The sequence below is a fragment of the Lepidochelys olivacea genome, assembly GCF_965140295.1.
Source record: "Lepidochelys olivacea isolate rLepOli2 genome assembly, chromosome: 6".
NCBI classification, from domain to species: Eukaryota; Metazoa; Chordata; order Testudines; family Cheloniidae; genus Lepidochelys; species Lepidochelys olivacea.
Genome location: NC_140416.1, coordinates 65,718,133 through 65,743,936, shown reverse-complemented (window position 1 = coordinate 65,743,936; position 25,804 = coordinate 65,718,133). Strand labels below are relative to the sequence as shown.

The 25,804-nt window shown below is 43.7% G+C and overlaps 2 protein-coding genes across 2 annotated transcripts in view; both read left to right on the top strand.

Moving 5' to 3' along the window:
• Positions 1-4,327, top strand: part of GANC (glucosidase alpha, neutral C) — a 51,275-nt gene extending 46,948 nt beyond the window's left edge. Inside the window, exons 22-24 of the mRNA XM_084630131.1 lie at positions 83-195; positions 1,110-1,222; positions 2,685-4,327. Coding sequence (XP_084486257.1) covers positions 83-195; positions 1,110-1,222; positions 2,685-2,794 — 336 coding nt within the window. The 3' untranslated portion in view covers positions 2,795-4,327. The remainder of the gene's footprint in view (positions 1-82; positions 196-1,109; positions 1,223-2,684) is intronic.
• A 7,247-nt stretch (positions 4,328-11,574) lies between these two features.
• CAPN3 (calpain 3) overlaps positions 11,575-25,804 on the top strand; it is a 73,419-nt gene continuing 59,189 nt past the window's right edge. Inside the window, exons 1-2 of the mRNA XM_084632591.1 lie at positions 11,575-11,974; positions 24,442-24,511. Of these exons, the coding sequence (XP_084488717.1) occupies positions 11,684-11,974; positions 24,442-24,511 (361 nt within the window). The 5' untranslated portion in view covers positions 11,575-11,683. The remainder of the gene's footprint in view (positions 11,975-24,441; positions 24,512-25,804) is intronic.

The following is a 25,804-nucleotide window of genomic DNA, read 5'->3' as shown; positions in this document are numbered from 1 at the left end:
CATATAGTGATGCTTATTTACAGTTTCATTGTCCCCACTCAGGCTTCTGTTAACTTTGTTCTACATCTGATGTGTTCCATAGGACTTTGCAGTAGGTGAGCTCTATCTAGATGATGGACATTCATTTCAGTACCTCCATAAGAAGCAATTCCTGCACAGGAAATTCACTTTCCACAAGAATGTTTTCTCTTCCAGGTAATGGCAGCTGTTGCAGGTAAAATCCCCATAAAAGGAAATCCCTTTTATAATTCACTTTACTTAGCAACAACTGTGTGTTATTCTTGTCCACTGCTCAAGAACCCCCAGGGACGGAGAGTTTCACATGCAAAACTGGAGAGGTAAGTGTTGCTCTACACAGTCAGACCTGGACTATGTAGAGCATCTGGTTCACACTGTTCACCTGGACTGTGAGTGCAGCTCTGTGAGTGTAGCACCATCATTAACCTACAGGGATTTTTCTTGCTCCTTCAGACCTCAGGTGTGAGTTAGAGATCATCTGTTCTACAAAACTTACCATAAAGCAGGATCATAGAATGGCGTGGGTAACAGGACTAAAACAGGTTTCAGAGTGGTATCCGTGTTAGTCTGTATCAGCAAAAACAATGAGGAGTCCTTGTGGCACCTTAGAGACTAACAAATTTATTTGGGCATAAGCTTTCATGGGCTAAAACCCATTCTGCATCTGATGCATCTGATGAAGTGGGTTTTAGCCCACAAAAGCTTATGCCCAAATAAATTTGTTAGTCTCTAAGGTGCCACAAGGACTCCTCGTTGTTTATGACTAAAACACAGATTAGTCCTCTCAGTGCAGGCACAACTGAATTACGTAGACAGGCCCTTCACCATTGTATCTATTTAAATCATTGTCGGATGCCATCCAGGTAACCGGGAGCTTGTGAAACCTACTTATGCACCCATTAGGCAGTTGGTGGTGGAGGGGAAAAAAATATCACACCTGCCTCAAGAAAAAGTATGTTAGGGAAAATAAACTATGTTTTGGATCCTGAAGTAAGAGACTAGTAGTGGTTTGTCCGTCGAAGTTTTATGCCTGGGTTGGCTCTCCAACCACAGGTAGAAATTACTGTGTCTGAGACTGTTTACTTTTTCAGCTGTGCTGATGAAATTGGGCAGTACCACACGAAATGTGTAGTTGAACGGGTACTAATTCTGGGAGTTCAGAAGCAACCCACATCTGTGACAGCCAGTCTCCAGAGTAAGAGAGGCAAGTATTTTATACTTCACTTCAATTTTTTAAAATGTTACTGTAATGGTAGCACTAATTACAGGTGGCAGATGACAATACTGAAAAGACAACTATAAGCATGGGGAGCAATAGTACAGGCTTCCCAGTGCTGTCCCTCCAGTTTATCCCACACCTGTTCTTGAGGGACCGTCACTGTGGATAAGAGGGTAGTTCAGTTTGCAAGCCTAGTTAATCCTTGGCCCCTCTACTGAAAGTGTCAACTAAAGCACCAGTTGTTGCAACTCGTGTGTAAACTGGTGGCTTGACTGGGCAGAAACCACAGCAAACAGCTGTAAGGTTCATTCATTAGGAGAAAGTCTCGATAAAGACAAAGCAAAACAAGGTAACAAAACTGCCTCAGCCTGGGGATCAGCCTAGCTCTCCGAGCCCAGAGAAGGAGCCCTGCCTTGCCCCAGGTGTTCTCCCCCTTCTGCCTCTCCTTCTGCCTGCTCCTCTTCCACGGAGCATCTGTGCAAGGCAAAGTGAAATGGAGGCTGGGGTTAACTCCTTTTGCTGTGAGGACCAGGTAGTGCCTGTGATGTGAGGGAGTGATCATTTTTCATTACACCTGCCCACTAGGGAACTGCTCTGAAACTTGGGCGCCAGTGTCTCCATAGGAAGATACCTTACTGCTTTTGGAGATCAGGGACAAGGTTGTTGGCTGCTCCCACTGAAGGGCCCACCAGTGTGATAACTTACAGAGCCAAAACACACTTTGGTCAACAGTGACAATTGCCATACTTCAGGATTAACAAATTTTGATAACCTTATTTTACAGAGCATGCAGCTGGAGATACAATTTAATAATAACACTCTTAGACCCTCAAATAGGGTGGATCAGACTGATCCAAGAAAGGAAATTTTCAGGCAAGAATAAGAGTTTCTGTTCTCTCGTTCACGCAGGAGGGTTCACAGATTCTGACAATGCAGAACCCATTGAACTATACAAGGACCTGCCTAGGGAAAACTAGTGAAATTTGCACAGAGGACCTGTCCCTCCAGGCACCTTCCTTTCCCCTTTGGGAATCATAATGTCATTGTTTCTGCCTGCACCTGTCTCTACCCCTGTTAAGGCACAAAAAGTGACACTTAATGCAGAAACAAGCATTCGCTTCTGCTGGAATTTCTGCAGGAAAATCCTTGGATATGTCAGAGGATAAGGGTTCAGAATGATAACTTCCCCCAAAAAACCCATGGAGCCCCAAGCACGTTTGCAGAGTTGTAGTAAAGGAAGAAATGATACCATAGACTCTGATGCACCCTTATGAGCATACTGGAGATCTGGCCAGTAATTGCTCTCCTTTTATCACCTCCATGCCTAACAGAGGAGATAATCTGACCCAATGAGAGTGAGAGAAACAAGGCAGTCATGTATAACTTTGTTCAGAAGAGGTTTTCTTAGAGTGCATCATAAGCTCTCTCTTGTCCTATTGCAATTCAGATGGGAAAGACAAAGAAGTGGTTTTCACATATGATGCCAAGACCTCCACGTTGACACTGGAAAAACTATTATTAAATGTTGGTGCTGACTGGGAAATTCACATCAAGTGAGAGAAGAAACTGCGTCTTCAGAGAACTGGATGGAAAGTTGAAAGGAAATGGTTTTGAAGGACTTAAATTGCTCTCTTGCATCTGACTAGTTTGAAATAATGAAGGCAGAACTATAGCAGCTCCAGGCTAATCTTTCTTAACATTTTCTTTTAAAAGATTGATTTAATTTAGATTTGAAAAGCTCTTCCCTGGTCAGTACCTGGCAAAAGTAATAGTAATGAGATCGTGTCACTGGAAAAGGCTCATGGCTGTCCTGCCAAGGCTGGTTTGTTTTTGGCAAACAGGATTCTGCAGGCAGTGGGCTGAATTCTGCCCTCCCTTGCACCCATGCAATAAAGTCCTCCATTAGGCTGTGGAAGATACTGGGCCTGGTTTTCAAGGTCTTAAACCCAAGAATTTCTAGTTTTTAAATTTCAGGCAGTTTTCTAAGTGTCTGCAAATCACTGCTATCTTGACTGTTCAGCGAATAGGGAATTTCGGAGAGGGAGGAGGGGAGGAGCCCTGAATCAGCTCGATCAAACAGCATTGATGAATCTATGAAATGAAAAGGACTAAAATTTATGTCTAGGACACTGTGTGCAAACTACCTTGGGCAGAACCAACTTGAATGAGGGTGATTACTTCTGTTACAAGCATTCCCCTTCTGTCCCCACAGCACCTAGTCCACAAGACAAGGAACAGCCCTAGGGTATGTCTACACTACGAAATTAGGAAAGTAAATAACAGAGCTGGGTGAACAGTTCAGCAGTTGAATCTGAACTCAGCCCAAAGTTAAGGTTTGGGAGGACAGTATGTACCAGGTGATGTGAGTGATTAAAGGATAATATGGGAATGGGGAAATCCCATTAAATATTTATTTCTAGACTTTATAACATTTAGATTTTTAAAAGGTGCCCAATTTTTATAAAGGATAATATTGGGTTTGAGTATTAACTGGACTCCCATAAACACTTTCTATCACAACACTTTTTCCCACTCCCAATGTGTTTTGGTTGGGGGGATTGCCCAAGGTTTTATTTGAATTAGTACCAACTGTTTAAATAGAAGGCCTGCACAAGAGATGCTTTGCTCTTACAGATCTTATAAGACATGTTACTGCAGGGCTCTCTTCCTGCAGACTTTAGCCCAGAGGTGGGCAAAGTGTGGCCCGCAAGCCACATACGGACCTCCAGCTGGTTTAATCCGGCCCTCGAGTTCCCCGCTGGGGAGCGGGGTCTGGGGTTTGCCCTGCTCCCACGCTCCAGCCAGGGAGCGGGGTCAGAGGCCGCTCTGCGCACGCATGCCAAGGCTCCCGGAAGCAGCAGCTAGTCCCCACCTCCAGCTCCTACGTTTAGGGGCAGCCTGAGGGCTTCGCGCACTGCCCGCCCCAACCGCAGCTCCCTTTGGCTGAGAACTGTAGCTGACGGGAGCTGCAGGGGCGGGGCCTGTGGATGGGACACCTGGCTGCCTGGCCGCATCTCTGCGTAGGAGCCGGAGGGGGGACATGCCGCTGCTTCCAGGAGCTGCTTGAGGTAAGCACCGCCCAGAGCCTGCACCCCTGAACTCCTCCCATGCCCCAAGCCCCAGCCAGAGCCCTCCCCCCCCCGCACCCCAACTCCCTGCCTCAGCCTGGAGCCCCGCTGCACCCTGAACTCCTCATTTTTGGCCCCACCCCAGAGCCTGCACCCCCATCCGGAGCCCTCACCCCCTCCTGTACCCCAACCCCAATTTTGTGAGCATTCATGTCCCACCATACAATTTCCATACCCAGATGTGGCCCTCGGGCCAAAAAGTTTGCCCACCCCTCCTGCTTTAGCCAGTCCTTGGGCAGGGGGGCGGCGGGGGAGGTGCTCACACATGCCTGAATGCATGCAGTAGGGACAATGCATGCAGTAGGGGGGGAGGGATAGCTCAGTGGTTTGAGCTTTGGCCTGCTAAACCCAGGGTTGTGAGTTCAATCCTTGAGGGGGCCATTTGGGATCTGGGGCAAAAATTGGGGATTGGTCCTGCTTTGGGCAGGGGGTTGGACTAGATGACCTCCTGAGGCCCCTTTCAACTCTGTGATTCTATGATTCTATGACAAGGTGCTTTTACCTTAGTGAGCTGAGGTTGGAAGATGGGAATGGAGGATGCTGTTCCATACTGAAAACTTTAAAATGCTTAAAGTTTTCATTTTTATAATATAAAAATGTTAAACATTTTAAAGTTTTAACATGTTTAAAAGACTCTGCTTTTACCGGTCCTCTCCCATGCTCCCTCCCCAATTCCCTACACCTCCTCCTATTGCCATCATAGTCTCCTGCTCCCACCCCTTCTGCACCCTTTGCTCCTGCCTTCCAGAGTCCCCTCTTCCAAGACCAGGTTACACAGCTCCATGCCACTGTACCCCCAAGTCTTTGCCTCTCCCAGCCCACTGTCACTGGTCAATGGTTAGTTTAAACTGTTTGCCCAGCCCTACTTAATAATATCCATTTTGTTATAAGTCATAGGTTATTTAAAAAAACAAGCCAAAGTCAGCTCTGATGCAAACCTGTGAATGAAGTCAATTGGTTATATGGATGTAAGCAAGCAGAATTCACGCCATTCTTTTAGCAAAATGAAGAGGATAGTAAATAGTTTGCTTGCCTCTTCAGATATTCTCTTGTTGCATGCATGTGGGTGGTGGGGAATAGAGAGAGGATCTCTAACTCCACACTGACCAGCAAATACCGACAAGCTTGTACATGTGCCAGCTTTTCCCACTGAACCTACGCAGTGCTTAGTCAATCAGTTCCACGTGCTGCAGTTATTCTCTGTAGGGGATTTCTGGGAGTGCCAAGTTTCAACACACAGCATTAACTGTTACCATTATATTCTAAATGACTGACTGCAACTTATTCAAACAAGCCCATTCCACAAGGGACCCTGAGGATCTCCCTGTCCTTTATTCTGAGGAACTGTCTTTACTTTCCTCCCCCTTTAAAATTATATGCTCCCTTCAAGCAGATGTGATCCATGAGACTTTGATCCAAGCACTAAATGTTGGGGACCTGAAGATTTCTGTTTGAATCACAGTTGAGCCAATCCATGTTGGGTGACCGGAGGTGAATCCTTTGTCTCCTTGAGCCTCAAATAGTCCAGTTTGAAAACAAGAGGATTTCACTGATCTGAGCTTTCCAAGGGACAGAAATGACAAAAACAGGGCCAAATTCTGGCCTTAGTTATGCCAGTGTAACCTTTAAGAGAGGGCAACATTTGGTCCATGCTAAGAAAATTATCTTCCTACCTCAAAAATTAGGTAAAAAGTACTGGTTCTCCTCTTCAAGGACACAAGGGGCCTGACTCTGCTCTCACATTGATTTTACATGGTGTAACTCCACTGACTTCAGTGGATTCACTCCTACACCAGTATAAGTGAGAGGAGAATTGGGCCCTAGCTTTCTACCAGTGTGTGAGTTTTACATAAAATCTATCTCTAACAGAGTTCATTATTGCTTCCTGCTTCTGAACATGACTTGATTGCTGTTGCTGGTGTGGTTAACATTCCATTAGAATGCTACAGACATTTTATCTTGATCTTATGAAGTGTGAAGGAAGATGTAATAAATGAACAAAGATTGTTTTCATCATGAAATAAGTCTTATGCCTTATTTCTTCCATCCTTCTTCCCACCATGGAGATCCACAAATAAGCATCCTTAAATGCACCATTTTAGTACAAACTGGAGGCTATAGCGCTCTACTGCTAGTTAGACTGTGCCCGTCACTGTGATATCTGAGCACCGAGCAAATAATTTATTTGCTAAATTTACAAGTAGCAAAACCTTTAGGTCTGAGGACTTAGCTCAGCTATGGTTCCAGGAGCAACATTCACATTATGTTTTTATAACAGCTATTACTTGTTTTCTGTATATTAATATAATAGTGCGGGCAAGGCAAATAATGAACATTTTTACATGTTGACTCATGCTGTTAGCAACTGAAGACTGATAAATAATTCAAATAATATATTAAAACAAAACAAATTGGAGATCAAATGTAATGAAAATTAAATAGAAACATTATTACAGGTGTATCTGATTTAGTTGGTTCTTTGCTTGAGCAGTAAATTTTTTTTATTCCGCCTGACTTTGTGTATGTATATATATCCAACATCTATATTTTAACCAAGGTTAGATATTATGGTATTTCTGTTTGCAAAGAAAACCTGTTGCAAAAGCTTCCTTGGGTCCAAATGAGCCCAGTTTTATTTAGGTCTATGTTATATGTAGTCATGCCAAACCTCTCAGTTTTTGTAATACATACATTACTTGTTCTTTTACTAAGAAAGCTGGTCCCCCCTCTACAGGCCATTCTTGCTTGTCCTTGGAAATGCTTTAAGACCAACTCCACAAAAGTAACTGCCTATTGAGAAACAGCACAGGGGGAAATTATTTTCTGAACAAGTTTAACAGGAAACACTTCAGCTAATCTATGAAAAACAGGATGAGGTTAAAAGAAAGAAGAATCTGTCCACTTACCACTAACTACATGTGCAGTGGACCTGATTTTGATTTAGCCAATGGCCCACTGGTCACCCCAAGAATTTAAAGTGAAAAAACGTAGTTAAACCCCAATTGGTGGGGAAATTCAGCACATCAGTCAGCCTCTCGGTGCAGTCTGCACGGATGTAAACTGTAATTAACCTGTGAAATTCTGTCATTTTCCATTTTATTTAAGGTCTCCTGGAAAGTCTCGTTTTGTGGCATCAGAGCTACCATTAGTTTTGTAATGTTGCCGTGAGATTGTCCTAGAGAATTTCAGTGAGGGGGGCTTTTATTAAAAAAAAAAATATTTAACATGTATTTTTGTGTTGTATGCCCCTATAGCTTGGTTAATGGAGGCATTCAGCCGATGAATTTGGGATTAATTCAAATTTCATATCAGCTTTCTATATTGATTTTTTAAAAGGTAGTATTTATGCCTCCCCTGCCAAACAATGAACTTTTAGTTTGATGCTAATTCATATTAATGCTCAAAATTCCCCCCAAACATTTCAAATACCAGAATCTTTTCTGAATATTTGTATTAGCATACATAGAAATCAGCATTCAGAGAAGGACAAACAAAACTTTCATTGGTTCCAGAACGGTGACACCAGCACCACTATGAAAGAGCAGCAATCTTGGCATAGCAATGAGCTCATCAAGTATCAGACACTGCTTCTAGTATTTCCATTTGCATTTCCACAGGACATGGCACTGTGTTTGTGATGATAGCGAATTTTTGTATTAAAGGAAAACACAACCTGAACACAAACATACCCACAGAAAAGTGAGTGTTTCAAAGCAATAAGAGGTGTCTGCAATCTGACTATTTTGGATCACTCTTGAAAATATCCTGGAAAGAGAGAGAGAGACATCTTCTGCCAGGCTCTCCTGCAAAGCCATGTTCGATATGAGACCTACAAGACTCATGACCAAATATAAGGAGGAAATGACCAATGCTGCAGATGGACAGCCCATCTTGAGACAGCTGCTTTCAGGAGATTTCCAAAGGCAACTGATGTTTTCAGATTCCCCTCTCTATTTTGTGAAAGCATCTTAAGTGCTTCTTAACTGGGGGGAAAGGAATCACGTGTCCATACACCTACTGTTAGTAACTTGGGGATTAATACTTAATGATCTGGATGATGGGATGGATTGCACCCCAGCAAGTTCGCAGATGACACTTAACTGGTGGAAGAGGTAGATATGCTGGAGGGTAGGAATAGGGTCCAGAGTGACCTAGACAAATTGAAGGATTGGGCCAAAAGAAATCTGATGAAGTTCAACAAGGACAAGTGCAGAGTCCTGCACTTAGGACGGAAGAATTCCATGCACCGATACAGGCTGGGGACCGACTGGCTAAGCAGCAGTTCTGCAGAAAAGGACCTGGGGATTACAGTGGATGAGAAGCTGGATATGAGTCAGCAGTGTGCCCTTGTTGCCAAGAAGGCTTACGGCATATTGGGCTGTATTAGTACGAGCATTACCAGCAGATCAAAGGAAGTGATTATTCCCCTCCATTTGGCACTGGTGAGGCCACATCTGGAGTATTGTGTCCAGTTTTGGGCCCCCCACCACAGGATGTGGACAAATTGGAGAGTCCAGCAGAGGGCAACGAAAACGATCAGGGGGCTGGGGAACATGACTTATGAGGAGAGGCTGAGGGATCTGGTCTTGTTTAGTCTGCAGAAGAGAAGAGTGAGGGGGGATTTGATAGCAGCCTTTGACTATCTGAAGGGAGGTTCCAAAGAGGATGGAGCTTGGCTGTTCTCAGTGGGGGCAGATGACAGAACAAGGAGTAATGGTCTCAAGTTGCAGTGAGGGAGGTTTAGGCTGGATATTAGGAAACACTGTTTCACTAGAAGAAGAGTGAAGCACTGGAAGGGGTTACCTAGGGAGGTGGTGGAATCTCCATCCTTAGAGGATTTTAAGGCCCGGCTTGATGAAGCCCTGGCTGGGATGATTTAGTTGGGTTTGTCCTGCTTTGAGCAGGGGGTTGGACTAGATGACCTCCTGAGGTCTCTTCCAACCCTAATCTCCTATGATTCTATTAAGAGGTTATTCAGACTTACAGACTGCATTAGTTATAGATCATGCAGCCTTAGTGGATCTACAAGAGCTGTCCATTGAGCTTCAAAGATCATTTGCATCAACATGACTTGATGCAAGTAATCCAAGTGAACTAAGAACCATACCTGAAAAACCACTGTCTTGGCAAACAAGCTTTAGTACACATGGGTTGAGGACATATAAATGAGCTGGAGTCCAGCCCCTAGTGTCACTGGCCATAAATAAAACATATGCTGTCATATGATTTAAGACTTCTTGGTGACAGAAAATTTTGATGGGTATAGGGCTTATCCACCTGCAGATGTACAGGTTGCCATTTAAACAGCTAGAGCTATAGAAAACAGCCAGCAATATGTGTTTAAAGATAAAGAGTCTAGTTCTCATTTCACTTAATGCCAGCAATGGAGTGTGCCAAGAAAGATGTGTGAGTGATTTCTCTTTATACACACACAAAGTATTAACTGGAAATTTCGGACAGAGACAAAGACTAGAAATAAACATGATTTTAAAACAATAATAGAGCACTTTTCATCCACAGATCCCAAAGCATTTTCAAAGAGAAGGGCGAGTATCATTTTCCATATGGGGAAATGGAGGCACAGAAGTGAAATGACTTGATCAAATTCAATGGTAAACCTGGGAACCCAAGTCTGCTCATTCTCAATCCAGTGGCCTATCCATTAGATCACACTGCCTGCCAAAAACATAGCTTGACTTTTTGTTTTAATACAAAAGTTTATCTTGAAAGCTGACATCTTACAGCACAACTTTCATGTGAACATTTGTGTTTGTCATCAAGTAAGCTGTTCCAATTTCCACATGTGTCTGCAAAGGGAAACCCATTTTCCACTCATTCACTGGAAAAGTTGAAGTGTGGACTTTTAAAATTAAAATCAATCATATAAAATATGCTTAAGTAGAAAAAATGCCATATCATCTTTCATTGCCAATTAATCTAATTATATAATTTGGGGAATCTGATCTATCTGGCTGTGCAGAATGCATTAATGGTTGAACACTCATTCCTATAAAGGAATTCAAAGTCCTGCTATATTTAATGTATGTCACTAGGAATATGTTTTTTTCCTAGATTTAGAGTATAGTCTTAGATTTGACTTATGACTTCTCCGATTTTATCTAAGACATTGAATTGTCAAACTTGAACGCTACCTACAATATCAGAACTTCAAGAGCAATGTAAGGTGTCCATTCAAAGGGTTGCTTTGCCATAAGGACTTTGGCTAGACACACAGTATGACAGCTGTGCCATGATAATTTTCTAAATATACCGATGTCTCAAGTAGGTACCCAAGAGTGAAGTATTAAAATCCTGCAGCTTATTCTCCTATAATTTTAGCCTCTGATCCTGCAAATATTTACATATGTGCTTAACTCTACATACTGTAAATAATCCTATTGAAGCCAATGCCTGTGCCTTCACAGCAAAAAAAAATAAAATAAAATAAAAAGAGGTGTGTTTTATGTCAAGTTAGCTATCTCAATGTAAAATCTAAGTGGAAACAAGGCACCATAGCTTGACATACCTAGTCAAGTTAAGCCTGACAGCTGGGGTGGGGAGAGTATAAGGTTGACCTCAACTAGCTACATCATGGTAAAAATTACCTGTGCCTTGTCCCCATTAGGACTTTAAGTCAAGATGGCTCTCTCAGTGTAAAGGCACACCGTTTTTTTTTGCAAAGAAGACTCTGCCAATGAGTAAAGTTAAACAGGTACATAAATCTTTGTAACATCAGGACTCATCATAACAATAAGGAACATGCTATAAAATGCTGCTTAAAACCAAAATGTAAATGTAACTTGCAGTTTCACCTTTTTTTGGAATTGAAAAAAAAAACCTATGTGGCATTGGGAATCAGCCTACCCATGTCAATCCTTCTCTGAGAACAAGCCCTGAATAGGAAGAAACTACACATCAAATTGACTCTCTCTCTCACTCACCCCACCCCCCATGTTTATTTTTAGTTTTCCTTGTTGAAATCTCTCCAGGGTACAGACACACTCTCACACACATGCTGTAGACACACCAACCCCAGACAGAAAAGTTACTTAACAATTTCTCTTGTTTCCTGTCAAGGACCAAATTTTGATTGCTGATAAAATTACCATAGCAAGAAGCTCAGGAAGACGTACAAATTGCTCTATCCTATGACATTTTATCACTTTTAATGTGACTTGGGCACTTGCAGTCAAAAGAGAGAGCCGTTCAACGGTTGGTTTTTTTCGGTGACTTCCTCTTTTCTGTAGTTTCTGTCCAGGTTGCAAGAGCTTCCTTTTTATTTTCCTTTCTTTTTTAATTTTGTTCAAATCTGATTTCCATGCCGTCGGCCATAAATGCTGTGCTGGCTCAACAGACAGAGGCTGGATCAGTTCCCAGCACCAGCATTAGCACAACAGCTGAAACAGGAGGAGGTTCAGGGGGTATCTACTCGGCTATCATCAGTCGCAACCAGCCCATTATTGGAGTGCGGGAAAAGACCTTTGAAGAACTCCACAAGAAATGCCTGGAAAAGAAGATTCTTTATGTGGATCCTGATTTCCCACCTAATGAGAGCTCCCTCTTCTACAGCCAGAAACTACCCATCACATTTGAGTGGAAAAGACCCACAGTGAGTAACTGGTCTGTCTAATTAAAACATTGAATGCCTTTTTCTATTTATAAATATATCAATGCAGTTATCTGTACTGAGCACATTGCCTTCGGGGGAAACTATACACTGGAAACATATTTCTGTAGTTGTTTTCTAGGACTGGGAAATTACTGTCTAGGATCTGTGGGGATAGGTAAGTGTAGAGAGAATATAAATAATCACCTGAAAATCAATAGGATTGATTGATTGGATTGATTACTTGGAACTTTTAATTTTTTGAAATGTATTTTAATTGGCTTTTACTTGCTCTGGTTTGTTTGGAATTTTCTCATCTGAAGACACCAAACGAAACAAATTTTAAACCCTCTCCTCTTTCTCCAACACACACACTAGGGCCTGAGTAGATTTATTTTTTCAACACTACTTTATTTTACTGGTGGGTTTCTTCATTTTATTTCACTACAAATAGCCCCTTGGGCCCATCTTTTCATTTTCAGAAGTACCTTTGGAAGAACGCTCTGAATTATACCCATGTCCAGTTAAGTCAAGAAAGTTGCATGTATGTAACAGAGCAGAATCTGGACCACTTTCTTTTATTTTATTATCTCATCATTGATTTCCAGTATCACTTGTTCCTAAAGGCAAAGCTGGTTATCCCATTATCTGTCTGCCATGAATTGGGGGGTTATAATAATTACCAAGTTGGATTAATGTCTACTGGGTCCCAAATTCACCAATATTTCTGCCCTTCCTGACAGACTTCTCCCTATCCAGCTTTCCCCTCAGAGTGAATTCTCCCTCCAAGGTCCTGAATCCCAACCCTAGATGGACTCTTGTTTTTCCTCTCACTCCTAATATTTCCTTCTAAGTGAGGCCTCCCAGCTCATCCAACAGGCAGCCAACCAGCTGTACATGGTGTTGCTGCCTGTTACTGTTTCACTACTTCACCTGGGTGAAGGCCAAATGCTGAGGATTTTGCTTGTATCCATCCCTGATTGTTATGGGCTTCCTTTTACATATGTGCAGCATTATCCCATACTTTTGTGCCATAATGAAACATCATGGATTGAGCTGATGATAGCATAAAGCTAGAAGGCCAGTGGCCTTGGAATGTGGGTATTATAGAACCAGAAGATGACTGTAAAGGTCCATTACAGTTATTTCTCCACATAGTGAGAAAATGAAGGGCAGGAAGATATTTAGTCCCAGCCTGTAATGATATCTTATGCAGGAGTAATCCATACAGTCTGGGATAAGAGCTGCATTGATTTACATCTCATGCAACATCACTGAAGTTCGTCTCTCTATGTATTGACAGAGCATGAGGCAGAACCAATCTTTAAAATGCAGGACAGTTCAATCAAAACTAGAAGGAGAATTTATGTTGGAGTGAGTTAAAAACATTTCCCTTTAGCCTATCTGCTGCCCCAGGGTTTCCCTAGAAATATCTGGTTATCCGTTAAGTGGAGCAGCAATTGAATTGACTGGCAAGGGAGATGCTTTCTCATACCTCTACAGGAGGTAAAGTGATACAGCAGCGTGTAGTGGCATAGTCAGTGGATATCAGAGGAGAACTGAATAAAGGTATGTGGCTAAATAAAAGTGTTAAACTGAAAAGGGTAACATTTAACACCCATGTTGCACAGGTATAAATGACTGCACAAGGTGGAGGATTAAGCCTTTGGTTTCTAGGACCCCATCCCAGTGATCTTTACTCCACCCTTATAGAATCATCTTTGCTGCAATTTGAGAGCTGTATAATAATTATTATGTGCCAACAGTGTGCACAGGGCTGTACAATACACAGAAATGCAACTTAAAAATCTAAATATCAGATCCTAAATTATTTTCCACACTGTTTCAATGCTAATTTTCATTGATATAAAGGAGACAGCATAGTTGAGAGGTTAGAGCAAGGCACTAGAAGTCAGGAGATCTGGATTCTAACCCTGGCTCTGGCACTGTGCTGTGTGATGCTGGGCTAGTCAGTAAGGTCCAAATTCTCAAATATGTCCACTAATTTGGAGTGACAGTGTTTGGATGGACCAACTGGAGACTCACTGCAGCTGTTGAGCAGACTCAGCTGTAAATATGCACATGTGGGTGCTGAGCACCTCTGAAAATCAGGTCATCACTGTCTCAGATTAGACACCTAACGATAAGGAACTTTAAATTAGTTCACACTTTTTGAAAAATTATGCCTTACCCTCTCTATGCCTGTTTCCATAGGTGTAAAAGGTAGAACACCCACTATTGTAATGTGCTTTGAGATCTTGAAAAGTGCATATAAATGCAAAATATTGTAGCATATTATAGTGAGAGGATCCTTTCTCTCCATGTGAACTTTCAGAAGCAGATACATCAGCAGCTTCTCTTATAATCCAGTCCTCCTCCTTCCATAAACTGAAGCTAGAGTTTCTTGTATTTGTTGCTGCAGTCTGCAGACTGAACCAAGACTTTGCTTCACTGGTATTTAGAACCACAGCTCAAATGTGCTTCTTCCCTGCTAGGAGAAGAACTTGTCTGATAATGTTACAGACAGGAATAGCAGTAATATGTTAATAATAGGATGCCATACAGACAAATTAATATGATCAGTAATACTGCCGTCAAGGGTATTTTGCTAAAGGATTAAAGCATATATCAAACCACCAGAAGTTCAAGGCTAAACTACAGAAGTACATATCCATTCCATAAAGACACTGACATCTTCCATTCTTACTTAAATTCTGGGGAGGGGGGAAAGCTTTGTTAAAATAGAGTTAAGATTGTAAATAGATAAATTTACAACGGTATTCTTAGAACATTGTAGTTATTTTAAAAATAGTTTGAGAATCAGGTAATTCAAAAGCTGTAGTTTAAAACAAAACAAAAAATGTCAGACAGTTTGGAAGTACTGAGAGACCATTCTAATACCACCTTTAACTCTGCTGCCTTTCCCTGACTACCATATGTATGTTATATATGTGGTGTTCTCCCAGAAAGAATAAATGTACATTTTAAATGGAGCAAGGTCTATAGATTAAAGTACAAGACTGGGAGATATGGGTTCTATTCCTCACTGCCAGTGACTTGCTGAGTTACCTGATGCAAGTCATGTAACCTTTTTGTGCCTCGGTTTCCCCCTCTATAGGATGGGAAATAATACTTACACGTATGTTATTTATTCTACTAATTATTATGCTAAGCCCTTTGAGATTCTTGAACGGAAGGTGCTATATAAGTGTCAAGTATTATTATCTGGCAACAGTGAAGGAATTAAAAAAATTAATATGATAGCAGCGGGTGCTGTGCAGCATGCAAACGTTATTGCATCTCTTGTATTAATCATAAATAATAATAGTGCTCTCCACCATTGGCTCTCAACCTTTCCAGACTACTGTATCCCTTTCAGGAGTCTGATTTGTCTTGCGTACCCCCAAGTTTCACCTCACTTAAAAACTACTTGCTTACAAAATCAGACATAAAAATACAAGTGTCACAGCACACTATGACTGAAAAATTGCTCACTTTCTCATTTTACTATATAATTATAAATCAACTGGAATATAAATATTGTACTTACATTTCAGTGTATAGTCTATAGAGCAGTATAAACAAGTCATTGTCTGTCATGAAATTTTAGTTTGTGCTGACTTTGCTAGTGCTTTTTATGTAGCCTGTTGTAAAACGAGGTAACTGGCTAGATGAGTTGATGTACCCCCTGGAAGACCTCTGCATACTTACATGGGTACGTGTACCCCTGGTTGAGAATCACTGCTCTACACCTAATTAGCACTTCTCAGTTGTAGATATCAAAGTGCTTTATTATTAGCCCTGTTCTTCAAATGGGTAATCTGAGGTTTAGAGATTAAGTGATTGACCCAAGGACCCACAGTGTCAGTGATAGAAACAGGAATAGAATCTAGGCTTCCTGACTTCCAGCCCTGAGTTCAATTCACTACATGAATATAGGCCTATATTGCATGTGCAGGATGCTCAGAATTTTGGTAACTCTCCACTTAGGCTGGGAATATAGAACTGCAATTTGAGGAAGCGTTTCTCCGTGACATTCTCACTGCATTAATGTTGCAATGAAATAGTTATTGTAACTGAGACAGGGGGTTCACAGCCTAGGAACCAACCACTCTGATATCTGGCCCTGAAGCCACTTATCTCAGGAACCACTAACAACATAAAGAAATCTGATCCCCCACCTGATCTCTTAAATAATTGGCCTGTGCTGTGAAGACATGGGGACTGCTCTTTGGGTTACTGTCAGAAGGACAGACTGCCATATACAGCAGCAGTGAACTTTGTCAGAGGGACAGGGGAACAGAAGCATGTAATTCTAGTCAGCTAGTGACTGCCTTAACATGATCTGAATACACACAGGCTTTACTCAGGCAAAACTTCAGTTGACATCTATGAAAGTTTTACCAGAGTAAGGATTGCAGGATCCCACACAGTGTTTATGTTCAAACTATACTTTAAACTGGTTTACATGAATAGTATGTAATTAATACCTCACAGTTACTGCATAAGATCAAATCATCTAATTGAGAGTGTAAGACAAGATAAACTCAAGGGCCAGATTCTCTACTGCACCTCTCTCTTCTACTCAGCACAGGACTGGATCAAGATCATTAGGGAGCTGCTTTTAGCTCTCTGATTCTCAAGCTGTCCTGGTCCTAATGCAAATTAGAACATTTAGGAGTTGTTCTAACTTAAAACATCTATCACTGCTTCCTAAGTGACCATATGCTGGCTGAGAATTGGAGAGCTCTGCTCCATCCCATCTGCACCCCATCACACCTCCATACTTTCCCCTCCCGGTCCCCCCACCCCCAGTGGCTGGGGAAGACTAATAGAGGAACTGGCTCCAGTGACTTTTCACCAACTGAGTATTCCCTTCTGCTGGCAGATTCTCAACTGGCCAGTTGCAGCCACATAAAATCCCCTTTGCTCTTCTCAGGTGCCACAAAGAGAACAGAACTGGGGCTGAAAATCTGACCCAAGATCTTGAAGAGACTATACAAAAAAACCCAAAGAAACCTGCGACCTATCTGCAGAAAATAAACTTTACAGGAGAGAGTGCTCTGAAGTGAATACTTACATTACCTTGTGAATACTTACATTAGAACAATGGTCCAGTTAATGTACTTCTTGGGGAGGTGGGTGTATCCTTACTTATTTTTGGAGTCTTTATGATCGTTAACTAATTAATTCTCATAACACACTTGTAAGGTAGGTAAGTATTATCCCTATTTTACAGATGGGAAAACTGAGGCACAATGTGGTTAAGTGACTTTCCCAAAGCTATACAACAAGCTAGTGACAGAGCTGGGATTAGAGGTCAGGAATTCCTGATTTTTTCAGCTCAGCTTGCTAAACCATGCTGCCTATCTAAACTTGAAGTGACTCAGCAAAAATACATCTGCATCTCTATGCACTGTTCAAGCATCTGGCAACAGGGGTTTCAACAGAAGAGCCATGCATTCCTGTGAAGAACTACAGAATAGCCACCTTCTTACAGATATATTACTTAGACTGTAAGCTCTGCAAGGCAGAGATCATCTCTTTGTTACAGGCTTGTAAAGTGCCTGCCGTCTTGTACACAGTGGAACTGGGGCCTCTAGGCACTACTGCAGTACACATAATAAATAATAATTGCACCACAAGGGAGCATAGGTTATCTAACTATATCATCGAGATGCAGAGAAGATCCCATTGCAATACATTATGCCATCAGTATACCGAGGGATGTGCCTTGAAGGCACAGCATACCCAGTAAAATAGGCACTAATGGGATTATATTGCTATTCACTGTGCCACAAGTGTGCAAAGGGAATTACACTACAATCCATCATACAAGGAGGATGCTAAAGGGATTGCATTACAATACCTCACATGATGAGGCTGCTATGATGTCTACATTATGATACATCACCTGGTGAGAACACTGTGGGGACTTTGCTGAAGTCTCTTGATGGTACATTGCAATGTGCCATGGTGGGGGGGGGTACACCTGATTGCAGAATGAGGTTACTAAACGCTCCCCTTTAAATTAAATTACACAACAATGTGAAATTACTAAAGATATTACAATAGCATTCAGACATGAGAAATGGACTTCATTACATCAAAGATACATTAAAGATTGAAAAGGGGGCCTGCTGCAATCCTGTTTTGATACATTAACACTGACATATTAATAGGAAGACTCCCTTGCAGTACTGTACTTTTACATACCCATTTATCATACCACCAAGCCTCCATCCCTGCCCACCTCTTTCCACCCCCACCCCGCCCCATTCTGCCCCATTCTTTTAGATGGCATGATACTTAAAACACCAGCAACTGGTCTGCACTAGGGATGGCAGCATTACTACCACAATAGGAGTTGAACTGGAACAAGCAATGATACGCAATTTTACAAAATTTCCCTATGGGGAATGGGAGGCGTCTGAGAGTAGTAAGGAAAATGAGATGGTTTGCAGAATATTGCTTTTGTCTTCAGCTCAGAAATATATTTCTGTTACACCTGTATCTGTCCACATGACCACTGTATGATTTCTGTCTTTTGTTTTGTGTACAATTTGTAGTTGAATATGATGCCATGTGAAATTACACAGTGGGTGATTGTGACGCTCTTTACCTCAGGGGAACACCCAGCACCCCCATGTTCATCCTTGTAAAATGATTGTGTGGTATCCAATGCAAAGTCTGTCATGACGGGTATCTTTGGAAGACTCACGATGTACTGAGCATTGTTGTTATAGTGATGTTATAGTTATATTTATGGGTTATAATTTCATGTATATAGTTACGAGGTTGAAAATGTATTCTCATGGCTTAAAGCAAACCCAGGCAAAAACTCTCCAAGAGCAGAGAGGCAGTTCACACCTCATCAGGACCGGTATGGGACTAAGGTGACCAGACAGCAAGTGTGAAAAATCGGGACAGGGGGTTGGGGGTAATAGGAGCCTACATAAGAAAAATACCCCAAAATCGGGACATCTGGTCACCCTATATGGGACAAACCCAGTCCAGCCTCACAGGAACAAAAGACGCTGGCCTAGGCAGCAACAAAAGAATCCATTAGACCAGGGGTCAGCAACCTTTCAGAAGTGGTGTTCCGAGTCTTCATTTATTCACTTTAAGGTTTTGCGTGCCAATACTACATTTTAACGTTTTTTAGAAGGTCTCTCTCTATAAGTCTCTATATTATAGAACTAAACTATTGTCGTATGTAAACAAGGTTTTCAAACTATTTAAGAAGCTTCATTTAAAATTAAATTAAAATGCTGATCTTACACCCTGGCCTGCTCAGCCCACTGCCGGCCTGGGGTTCCGTTCACCTAGGCCGGCAGCAGGCTGAGCGGGGCCTGCGGCCAGTACCCCGGCTGGCAAGGGGCCGGCAGCCAGAACCCTAGACTGGCAGTGGGCTGAGCGGGGCCGGCGGCCAGGACCCCAGATCAACAGTGGGCTGAGCGGCTCAGCCCGCTGCCGGTTTGCGGTTCCGTCCGCCGGCTCCTGCCAGCCAGGGTCCTGGCTGCCGGCCCCGCTCAGCCCGCTGCTGGTCTGGGGTCCCGGCCCTGTCCACATAGAGTAGGTAACTACTTTCTCCCTGGTTCTGGCCCATTCTCATCCTCTCTCTGCACTGAGATGAGGGTGGGAGTGCACTGAGAACAGGGCTGGGGGTGAAGGAGCAGGCTGGGGGTTGGGGTGCAGAGTCTGGCCAGGAGCTAGAATGAGAGAAGGGGCTCAGGGTTGGGGCAGGAGGTTTGGGTGTGGAGCACTTACCTGGGCAGCTCCCATTTGGTGCGAGGGGTGCAGGTGGGAATGTGGGGGGGTGTGTGCAGGAGCTCCAGTTTGGTGCTCAGGGTGGGGGCGAGGGTGGGGATGGGGATGTGGGGGGTGCAAGAGTCAGGGCGTGGGGGGTCTGGGTATGTGTGGGGGGTGCAGGAGTCAGGGCAGGGGTCTATGGGTATGTGTGGGGGGTGCCAGAGTCAGGGCTAGGGTTGTGGGGGGTGCAGAGGTCAGGGCAGAGGGCTGAGGTGTGTGAGAGGAGGGTTCATGGGTCAGGGCAGAGGGCTGGGGGGGTGTGAGGTGGGGTGCAGGGGTCAGGGCCACAGGGCTCGGGGGTGTGGGGGTTTCAGGGTCAGGGCAGAGGGCTGGGAGTGTATGAGGGAGGTGCAGAGGTCAGGGCAGAGGGCTGGGGTGTGGGGGTGGTGCAGGGGTGAGGACAGAGGGCTGGGTGTGTGTGAGGAGGGTTCATGGGTCAGGGCAGAGGCCTGGGGGTGTGTGAGGGAGGTGCAGGGGTCAGGGCAGAGGGATGGGGGTGTGGGCTGGGGTCGTGGGGATGCTCCCAGCCCCCTGCCCTGAGCGGCTCACGGCAGGAGGCTGGAGGGGATATGCCAATTCCACCCCCTTCGCCAAGGTCCCCGGAGCAGAGAGCCCGCTGCGGTTCTGCTTTTCCCCCTCCCCCTCCATAGCAAGGGCCGTCAGCTGATCAGCCGCAGGGAGGGAGAGAAGGAGGGGCAGGAACCCTGCACGCTGGGGGAAGAGGCAGGGGAAGGGGGAAGCTTGTCTGCCCCTTAAGGAGAGAGTGGTGGGTGGGGGCGGAGAAGAGTGGGCAGGGCTGGGCAGGATTTTTAATTGCACGCTGCTGTCCGCGGCAGACAGCAGCGTGCCATTAAAAATTGGCTTGCATGCCGTCTTTGGCATGCGTGCCATAGGTTGCCGACCCCTGCATTAGACTCTTGAGGGAGTCACCCCCCTTCCTTTGGTCAGTTTGGAACTGCGATGAGGTAAGGCTCACCTGACTCTGAAGGGGGGAGGGGCAAAGCCAAAAGGGAAGAAAGGACATGATAAAAGGGAGAGACATTTGCCATGCTTGCTCTCTCTTCCACCTACACCTACAGACACCACATCAAGGGACTGAAGTGCTGATCAAAGGCTGAAGAGCAGCCAGCCAACCTGTGTTGAGAAGCATCTAAGTTTGTAAGGGCATTGAAAGTGTTAAGATCAGCTTAGAATGCATTTTGCTTTTATTTCATTTGACCAAATCTGACTTATGTTTTGACTTATAATCACTTAAAATCTATCTTTATAGTTACTAAATCTGTTTGTTTATTCTACCTGAAGCAGTGCGTTTGGTTTGAAGCATGTCAGAGACTCCCCTTGGGATAATAAGCCTGCTACATATCAATTTCTTTGTTAAATAGACGAACTCATATAAGCTTGCAGCATCCAGCAGGCATAACTGGACACTGCAAGACGGAGATTCCTAGGGTTGTTTCTGGGACCAGAGATATTGGCTAGTGTCATTCAGTTGCAAGTAACTGGGAGCAGCTTACATGCCAGAGGCTGTGCATGAACAGCCCAGGAGTGGGGGTTCTCACAGCAGAGCAGGGTAAGGCTGGCTCCCCGAGTCAAGGATTGGAGTGACCTAGCAGATCACCCGTCCAGATAACACCAGAGGGAAACGTCACAGTGGTGTGTTTATGTTTCTTTTTTAACTGGCAGCTTTGGAAGTATTTAAATATCCAGCTACATTTAACTAAAATACAATGTGCCAAACTCTGAAGTCCGTATCCTGAGTCTAGTTTCTTTCTTACTGAAGTCAATGATAGTTTCAGCAGGCTGAAGTACATTGGCTGGGTTAGAAAATATACTCCTATAATCTGAAACTTCCCACAGGACACTATGCCAATTTTCGAGACAAGCATGACAGCAGTGTCAGGAAGAATGTTTCCAACAAATCAAGTGGATGGAGAGAAGTTATAAGATATCTCAAACAGCTGACTTTACAGAATTTAATTTCCCAGCCAGCTGACTAAGGCACGAAAATAAAGGCCACTTTCTCCTTTCCCAGCAGTCGGCAGAATGAGATGACTTGTGGAGGGCCAGAAATTTGTTGTTATTGGACATTTGTCTCAATTCTGCGAGGGGGATAATCCAGATAGTTACATCAAAATTAATGCATCCCTGAGCTAACTACTGGGGAGGAGAAGAAATGTTCTCACACCAAAGAAACAGTTAGACTTGAAATATGAGTTTCAGAAAGCCCATCACTGTGCTGTTCATACTGAAAAAGCTTCAGGCTGCAGCTACAGTACCTAAGACCTGTCTCTAGTACTCCTGACTTCCTGTGTAGCTGTACCCACAGTTGCTGGTCTCTCTTCTCCCCTGCACCCAGAAAATGGGGTTCCTGGGAGGAGCTCCTCTTCTCTCCCCACTCTTGCTACTTCCCAGGAAATGGGATCCTCAAATGTAGTTTATCACACACACCCCCCAGCACAGGAGATGGGAGTTATTAAGTAGATCTCTCTCTTTATCCCCATCTCAGGAGTTTGGGTACCTGGTTGGAAGTTCCTTCCCTGCCACCATCTCTTTGCCTGGGAGATGGGCTCTGCTTGGGGGTCTTTCTTTTTCTTCCAACCTTGCATATGGGTTCCCACGGCTGGCATATGTCCCTTTCCCCCCTAACCTGAGCTATGAAGTTCATGTATGAAGGCTGCTAAGACATAGGGGAGTCTCTTCCAACATGGGGCTGTCTGTCATCTCTTCCCTCCTCCTGCAGCCTGGGTTGCATGGTTCGTTGTCCAGCTTAGGGAACAAACAGTTACCTCATATGAAAATGTTTCTACCTGAATTGCGTTACAATCTAGGTTCAATTCTGAGGTAAGTTAAGCTGATTTCTGCCTCTGCAACCATTTATTGAAGCATTTTTAAAGATAGATGCAAGCTGCTTTTCAATCAACTGAAGAGGCACCAATTGGTTTAGCTTCTCTAATGTAGACAAATCATTAGTAATTTACACCTGTGCAGAGTGGGTGTAAAATATTAATGTTCTGATCTGGGAGCACATTACACTCACTTTGCACAGGTGTAAATGACTATGCTAGGGGCAGGCCAGAGGAGAATCATGCCCTGAAGGGGCAGATTGTAGCAGCATTACCTTTTTCAAGTGAAATTTTGGCAATTCAATATTGCAACTAGGGAAAAAAGTAGAAAATCTTTAACAAAAATGAAGGAAAGCACAACTTATAAAGCGAGGACTCAAAGAGCAGATTAGTGGGGAGGGGGAGTTAAAGAGGGATCATTACAGGGATCCTTTCTTCCCAAAATGGCATCAGTGCTCTCTCCACACTGGCAGCTCATCTTCACCTAGTTGTGTCAAGTTGGGCACCTACAAACTTAAGCACTCAAAACCTGTGGCCACTTTTGAAAATGTGAGCCTTATCCCCTACAAGTGACCTACCCCAGTGATGTTTCCAGTTTTCTGGGAGAGTTCTTCTCCGCCTTTGTCTGTAGCCCTAAATTTTTCTGAACTGCACTGGTTTCCCAGCCCTGGCTTGCCATCCTGCCTTTCCTCATCCCACCCCAATTTTAACTGCCCCCACCCCACACTTTGAACAAAATTCTTCTATCTGATCCCCCCCTCAAAATGTTAATGTATTTGCAACTATGACCCGTGCAGCTGGCCCAGAAGAGGTCTCTCCAATTCCAGTTACCAAACCCTTCTGGATGGAGACTATACTTTATCTGAAGTTCTGCACATCTGACCTCACAGGGCCCCAAAAAGCACCTCTGAAAGGAAACTGCAATCAAATCCCTGCAGCAGATGGTTTTTCTGTAGGTTCTGTGGCCATCACATTGACATAACTCCTATTTCATTTCTATAGAAAATAGATGCAGTGACCCAGACTTCAGATAGGCTATGCCTCCTGTGTGGCTTGGAAGAGGCAAACCAGTACAATGGAGATAACCTTCAATTTTAAACTTTATAAAGGAAAACCCAGAAATTTGGCAAGAACATAAATAACATGAAGTAACATCAAATACCCGCTTCGGAAAATGATTAAATGTAAATTGCCATCACAGTCAAATAAATTTGTCAGCAACATGCTCTGTCATCCCTAGAGGGATTCCTCCTCTCCCTGGCTGAAGTCAAGCTTCACCCCTGCTGTCCCGCCTAGGCGTCTCTCCGGCTTGTGATGCTCCTTTGATTGGCTGCTGCAATGACTGCCCCTCTTTCCAACAGGTTTGCCCAGGAATGACAGCTCCTCACCTGGAGAGCCACACCCATTCCCCACACACCCAAACTGCATTCCCTGTCAGCGTCACAATGGTCAAACTCACCAGTCACACGCTCTGTACCCTCGCAGCTGGGCTGCTCGCACACGGCCCTTCACGATCCAGCTTCCTCTGGCAAATACCCTTTTACCTCAGCGCCGCCTCTTTTCACCTCCTTCTTCTCTCACCAGTTTCCAGCTGCCTCCTCTCCACTGGATTTCGAGCCCCCTCCCCAGCTGGAGCTGCCCTCTCCGGGGCTGTCTCTCACCCCAGGACAGCATTCTATGCTGCTGCGTCACAGTTGCAGGCCCTGACATTACCCTTCTTATAGTCGAAACTACAGCAGGTGCTGGGGCCCGGGTTACTAAACAGACAGCACAAAGCACATTTTTCCTGCTCATATGTTTGTTTGTATCTTACAGGAAATCTGTGAGAATCCACGATTTATAATTGGTGGAGCCAACCGAACTGATATTTGTCAAGGAGAATTAGGTATGACATTTTGTCTTCTGTATTGTGCTTTGGATTTCTTATTTAGTCCCAGATATTTGCATCAGAGTTTATCTTTAGCTTTTACTTGCTAGATAGGAGTTTAAAACATCTATGTTTCCTTGCCATAGCTCTTCTCAACCAAGCCTCCCTGTCCAGCAGGGTTGTAGATGAGGACTGTGAGAGAGAAGCTGCTCAGCGTGCATGGACTTTGTTATTCATATTGTGAAGTTTATTGCAGGGCAGCGTTTTGCAAGGCCTCTTTTCTCCCAGGCTTTCAAGAACAGAGTGACTTAAGGAGACAGAGTGAGCTAAAGGGGAGGCAACTATTTGTAGTAAGAGGCTGAATGGATGAGGAAGAGTCTAATCTAAAATCAGTTTATTCTGTCAGATTTTTAATCGATTTTATTATTTACATTATAACGGCTCCTAGACACCTCATGCATGTCACAGCTCCATTGAGCTACATACCATGCAGATGTATACTAAAGGACAGTCTCTGCTCCAAAGAATTTATAGTCTGAAAGACAAGAGGTAGCACAAGTGGATTAAAAGGAACAAGCAGGGATGGGGCAAGGGAAGATAAGGCAACAGCAACAGGAAATTTTAGCATAGACTTGCTGTGTGCATGGATCATAATCACTCAGAGGCAGTAATAATATACCCAGAGCAAAGGATGGGTCCATTTTGAAAGAGAGAAAGCTAGTTATGCCTGTTATACTAGATATACAGAAAGCCTACAGCAGGAGTATACAGAAACAATGAAAATGGCAACTGTGCACATTTACATGCTCAGGACTGCACATAAGCTATTCTGATCTGATGATACCCTGTCCCTCTGGTGCACTCACTTTTCCCCTACCCATTAGTGGTCAGTTCATTTTGGACTAGATGTTTGTGTATGTTACTAAGCACATTTCTCTGCACTATTGAAAAGCCAGTCTTTGCAAATATCAAACAAACCCAGAGCACTCAGAGTTAGCACTTTATCTCTGCGCCACTTTTAACCATTGTATAAGACAGTAAAGCCCATCTACATTGAGTTTTCAAACCATGTATGTTAACTCTTCAAATGTAAACAAGTGAGCTAACTACAGTGACTGTAACAATAATGGATCAAGTTAGCCCAATGATTGAGTCCTTATTTACAAGCAACATGCAACTCCACTTCATTCCGGGGTTCCAGCTTTAGCTGCAACTGCTGCCAGCTGTGATCTCTGCCAGACCACGCAACCTTAAAGGTGCAGTGACCACACACAGTCGCCACAGTGCTTAAAGCTCCAAACACCACAATGT